At 44.3% G+C, this 5,683-nt stretch overlaps 1 protein-coding gene across 1 annotated transcript; it reads left to right on the forward strand.

The window, feature by feature from the left end:
* The first annotated feature begins 1,283 nt into the window (after positions 1–1,283).
* On the forward strand, positions 1,284–4,492 carry LOC125544126 (DEAD-box ATP-dependent RNA helicase 26). Its single transcript, XM_048707704.2, has 10 exons — positions 1,284–1,632; positions 1,939–2,045; positions 2,127–2,182; positions 2,303–2,509; positions 2,592–2,798; positions 2,875–2,961; positions 3,058–3,153; positions 3,262–3,477; positions 3,558–3,740; positions 3,899–4,492. Exons 1-10 carry the CDS (start codon positions 1,403–1,405, stop codon positions 4,124–4,126), a joined length of 1,617 nt encoding a protein of 538 aa, XP_048563661.2. The 5' UTR covers positions 1,284–1,402; the 3' UTR covers positions 4,127–4,492.
* Positions 4,493–5,683: the final 1,191 nt, after the last annotated feature.

Raw genomic sequence — 5,683 nt, forward strand, 5'->3', positions numbered from 1 at the left:
GCGCTCCTCGCCTTCTCACTTGTGAACTCCTTCATTAAGACCTTGTTCATATCCATTGTCATCGGGCCGGAATTCGGTCCAAGAGATCCTCCATAGGATCCCCAACATGTGAAGTAAAGAAAGAACAAAATTAGTTAGTTTTTTCCTCTGCCATCTCTGCCTCCTCAACCACCCTCCTCCATTTTCGGTTTTAGTTTGCTGATGTGATTCATCTTTTTCCTAGCGGACGCATATAGCCTAAAAATTGATGTGTTATTGTCGCCTTTCTCCATCCAGTTCATGTAAATGACCTGTTGCTTTAAGTAAAGGTCTAACTGATATTCTAGCCTCTATAGTTTATACTTCAGTAGCCGCTCACGCCAGACCGACCGAGGGGATATGTCACTTCTTTGGCATGCCACCAACTCCTTTTTTAGCATGTATACTTTCTTCTCCAATTTGACCAAACATGTGGCACTCCACACGATAAGGTTCTTTGCCACACCTTTGATGCATCCACCACGGAGCCTCCTTATTTCTCTTATCCATGCATTCTACACCACAGTGACTGCACTGCTCTTTCTCTAGACATTTTGCGTCAAAACGAAATTGACCTCCCCTTCATGTACTCTTCCTCTTCCTTACTTCATATTCCACATGCACTATCAACGCTCGATGATCAGAATGGCGTGGATCACCATGCACCACCTTATAAAATAGAAATTTCGGCACTAACTTGGTGAAGCTACCGCTCTGTCAAGTCTCGCGTGGATATATTTTTGGGAGTTACAACTACCGTTTTGCAAGTAAATGGGTCTCCAACAAAACCAAGATCATGTAGATCACAATCCTCCAAAGCACTCCCAAAACTGTCCATCGCCCGTTGGGGCTAAGCCGCCCCTCCCTCCTTCTCACACTGAACGAAGATCTCATTGAAATCTCCCGCCATTACCATGGTTTATTGCCATGAATATTTAGAGTACGTAGCAACTGCCACATTTTATTCGTCTCGTCTGTTTTAACTCCTACTAATATCTCGGTGTCAACATTTGCTCCCCCCCCCCCTATTGTTCTCTCCTATCTACTCCCTCCGTCCCATAATGTAAGAGCGTTTTTGACACTACAATAGTATAAAAACGCTCTTATATTATGGGACGGAGGAAGTACTATATGACGTTTTGGTAAAATGTCATATATTTTGGAACGGAGGCAGTAAAAGGTAAATATGTTTTCCTCGGAGGGCCACAATGCATGGAATTATCCGGTTGTCGGAAAGGGCAAACCCATAAATTGCCATCGCAACGTTGCGAAGTGCGTATTCGGCTCTCCTCGTGTTTCCTAGGTCACGCTGCTCCAACGTTCCCGCCCGCCCACCGCCGCCGCCGCCACCAATATCGACATCGCCGGCGTTCCCAGCGGGATCATGTCAGGCAATCCCGGGAACGCGGCAGCCCCGAAGCGGCAGCGGAGGCGGCGCCCGAGGGACGCGGAGGACGGCTCCGCGTTCCCCAGGGTTGTCACGAGCCGGCCAAGAGGTGCCGACCAGGTCCGCGAGGTGGCCATGGTGCCAGCGGAGGCCATGGATATCGATGCGGGGACAAGTTCTAACGCCGCCACAGGAGGCGTGGATGGATCGTACCTCAGCGACACACGGTAGTGGCACGCGCCTCATATTTGTTTCGATCGAATTTGCGCATGAAATATTTCCCCAACTGTACATACCTACCATATACTGTATATTTCTCGTGTGGTAAGCATTTTTCAATTCGTACTGTTCCTCGGCTTTACAAGTTATGGGTATCATTCGGAGTTGGCCTCGAATGACATGTAGTTGTAGTTCGTGACACGGTCGGCTGCTACCGTATCTGTGTTCATCAAATTATTGGGGATTACATTGGCGTCACAAGCATTTTTCTGCCATTCTCATTTTGAAAATTTCGTTTTTATTGCATATTGCAGGTTCGATCAATGCGCTGTTTCTCCATTGTCATTGCAAGGAATCAAAGATGCTGGGTATGAAAGGCTGACCCGCGTCCAGGAGGCAACTCTGCCAGTAATTCTTCAAGGTCAGCAATAACGCAAACTATTTTTGCTCCGTAGTCTTGGGAAACCCTGAAACTAAAATTCCAATAATTTGTTGAGTGCAGGCAAGGATGTTCTTGCAAAAGCAAAGACTGGAACAGGAAAAACCGTTGCATTTTTGGTATTCTTTCGCCTTCAGCACAACTAGTCAATTTGATGGCTTTCACAGCTCATGGCTTATTGCAGTGATGTTACCGTGGGGATTAACCAATCTGACTGACTTTCAAATTCTTATTGTTAGCTTCCAGCCATTGAACTTCTGTCTACATTACCCCGTTCTACATCGATAAATTTGCTGGTGATGCTCCCTACTAGGGAGCTCGCATACCAAGTGGCCGTTGAGGCTAGGAAGCTTCTTAAGTATCACAGCTCACTGGGCGTGCAGGTTGTAATTGGTGGCACAAAATTATCTCAAGAGCAAAGAAGCATGCGATCCACGCCATGTCAGGTCGTACCATCAACTGTATCGGCTTCAGTTTGTTCATATCTGAATGTAGTTTATGTGCTAATACATACTACCGATCAAACAGATTCTTGTTGCTACACCTGGAAGGCTCATCGATCATCTTCAAAACACACCTGGTTTTTCTGCCCGGATTAAAGGTGTGAAGGTTCTTGTTCTTGATGAAGCTGACCGCCTATTGGATATGGGATTCAGAAGAGATATTGAGAAAATAATTGCTTTCATTCCTAAGGAACGGCAAACACTGCTATTTTCTGCTACTGTTCCAGGAGAGGTATCTCTTTTTCTCATGTCACCTCTTTGTATGTGAAGTCCTGATGCAATCTGATCTTTTGAATGTTCACTCTTAGGTCCGTGAAGTATCTCATTTAGCAATGCAGAAGGATTACAAGTTCATCAATACTGTTCAAGAGGGTGATGAGGAGACACATGCACAGGTCTAAATCTGTCATTTTCCTGAGTTGTTAGATAGAATTTTGAAGTAAGCTTGGCAGCTAGCTCATAGGCACCTTCCATTATTACTCATGTATCAGGTAAATCAGATGTACATGGTTGCACCATTAGACCTCCACTTCTCTATATTATATGGTGTCTTAAAGAAGCATATTGCAGAAGATGCAGAATACAAAGTAAGTTAATCTCGCAGGTTTTGTTTTTGATAGGGTGTCACCTCACCAAGGTGCCGGTTTACATCTTAGTTATTTTCCATGGTTGACATTACCCATGCAATTTTGCAGGTTATTATATTCTGTACTACAGCAATGGTCACCAAGCTTGTTGCTGAAATTCTCTCCCAGCTGAAACTGAATATAAGAGAGATTCATTCCAGGAAGTCACAATCTGCCAGAACAAAGGTCTCAGATGAATTTAGGAAGTCAAAGGGCTTGATATTAGTCAGTTCTGATGTTTCTGCCCGTGGTGTTGATTATCCTGATGTCTCGCTTGTCATACAGGTAGGTTCCGTTGTCATATAATTTATCCAAAGAACTTGTATAAGGTGTACATTCCTCATAAATCTTATCTGCTCGTGCAGGTTGGGTTGCCTTCTGATAGACAGCAGTATATACATAGACTTGGTCGTACTGGAAGGAAAGGCAAGGAAGGGCAAGGCATTTTACTGTTAGCTCACTGGGAAAAATGTTTCCTTAGTAGCGTTAATGATCTGTCAATAACAGAGACGGTGGCACCTCCAGTTAATCCAAGCATTCAAGCAGAAGTAAGCAGTATATGATTTTTATTATCTTTTCATCTACCACACTTTGTACTCTGGTTAGTTAGGTGCATATTTAGCAAGAAAGTCTGCTTATGAAATCTCAGTCTATTTTCACCCTGTAAAGCTAACGTATTTGGCACTTATGTTTCCTTGGCTGATAGGTGAAAGGTGCCATCAGGAGAGTGGAGATAAAGACGAAAGAATCGGCCTATCAAGCATGGTTAGGGTACTACAACTCAAACAAGACCATCAGCAGAGACAAGTCAAGACTTGTTAAGCTTGCAGAGGACTTCAGTCAGAGCATGGGGCTTGAAATTGTGCCAGCCATACCGAAACTCATTCTTCGGAAGATGGGCCTTCAAAATGTTCCTGGGCTGAGGTCTTCGTGAATCTGATGTTTGAAGGTGAAGCAGGATTTGTTTGCTAGAGAAGGCACTATGTGCATTTGTGCAACCATACTGCTCTCACCCTCGTGAACAGTAAGTAATTTGCCTGGAGTTGTACCCCGGTGCTGCACTCTTTATCAACCGATCTTTCAATTGACAATATGCAGGTTCCTGGTATAACATGTTGTCCGGTGTGGTATTTTTGAACCTTAACTATAGCCCTGAGCTACTTTTAAGAAGGGAGAGGCGTGTGTTTGGCTATTTAGTGAATGGATGGCAATACATCATACACTCACGTTGCTACATTATTCATCAACTTGTATCATTTATGCTATTCTTATGGAATCGGAATTCTGAATTATTTTGTCATTATTCATTGCCAGCTTACACTCATTTCTTTAATACTGTAACTAGGTTTTGCCTCACTGTTGTGTTCTTCTTTTTGTTAGATAAGATGCCTTTGGTTTTGCGTCGCGAATTAAGAAATACTAGTCCAGTATAGTTTTGGTGTAACTAGGTTTTGCCTCACTGTTGTATTCTTCTTTTTGTTAGCCATCTCAAAAGACTGGAATGAACCGTTAGCTATCTCAGAAGACAAAAACAAAAATCAAAAGTCCACAAATTTCTAGCGATTCCTTTGTTATTAACCTGAAACCAAAGGGAGATGGGGCATGATACGAATTGTTCACCGGCCACCACATTTTCGTGCGGAGGAACAAACAGTTAGGAACAGATCCGATGGAAGTGCAAGTGCGTAGCGTAGGGATGGGATGGTATGCAAGATCGGCAGTTGCAGGTTATGCTTGAGCGTGCCGGGTCAAGTTGGTGAGAGGTTTGGGGAGCCATGCCAGCGTCGTGGGCGCGTCACGGTCAACGTCACAACATTTGTGTTGGAGCTTGGAACCCATTGCCCGCAGAGGCGTTTTTTTTTTGCAGGGTTTGGACCAAGGATTCACGAAGAGAGCAGCTGCTACTTACAAGAATGATGTATCGTTTGTTTGGACTGGAGCAACAAAATTTTGCATTGAGACCAAAGCCTGACTCGATAAATTTGGTCCAATCTGATAATATTCCGTTGGAAATGTCAAGACTGTCGTGTGGCCATCCTCGGACAACACAGCCAGCTGTGCGCACGCAGGTGCCATTACTCACTGCACAAGTGCAGTGCAGGACCTCTGAAAAATCTTTGGTTGTGGGTGAGTTGCCAGCCTGAATGCATGAGGTGTGAAATGGCCCGCACGGCAAGTGGCGCGGCACAATCATGCACGCCAAAAGGCACACCAGACCGGACGCCAAGTGGCTCGGGCGGTTCGGGGTGGCGCCCGCCCACCACGTACCAGCACCATACCTTCAACCCCCTTTGTTTTCTTCTTTTCTAGTACTTCCTTCGTCGCCTGGTGAAAAATGTACTCTCTCCGTCCAGAAATACTTGTCATTAAAATGGATAAAAATGATAGATTTAGACGTATTTTATTTCTAGATACATTTTTATATATTTATTTTGATGACAAGTATTTTTGGACGGAGGAAGTACATATAGAAATTTTAGGACAAATTATG

Source organism: Triticum urartu, chromosome 3A (genome assembly GCF_056163025.1).
Source record: "Triticum urartu cultivar PI428250 chromosome 3A, HENAU_Tu73, whole genome shotgun sequence".
NCBI classification, from domain to species: Eukaryota; Viridiplantae; Streptophyta; class Magnoliopsida; order Poales; family Poaceae; genus Triticum; species Triticum urartu.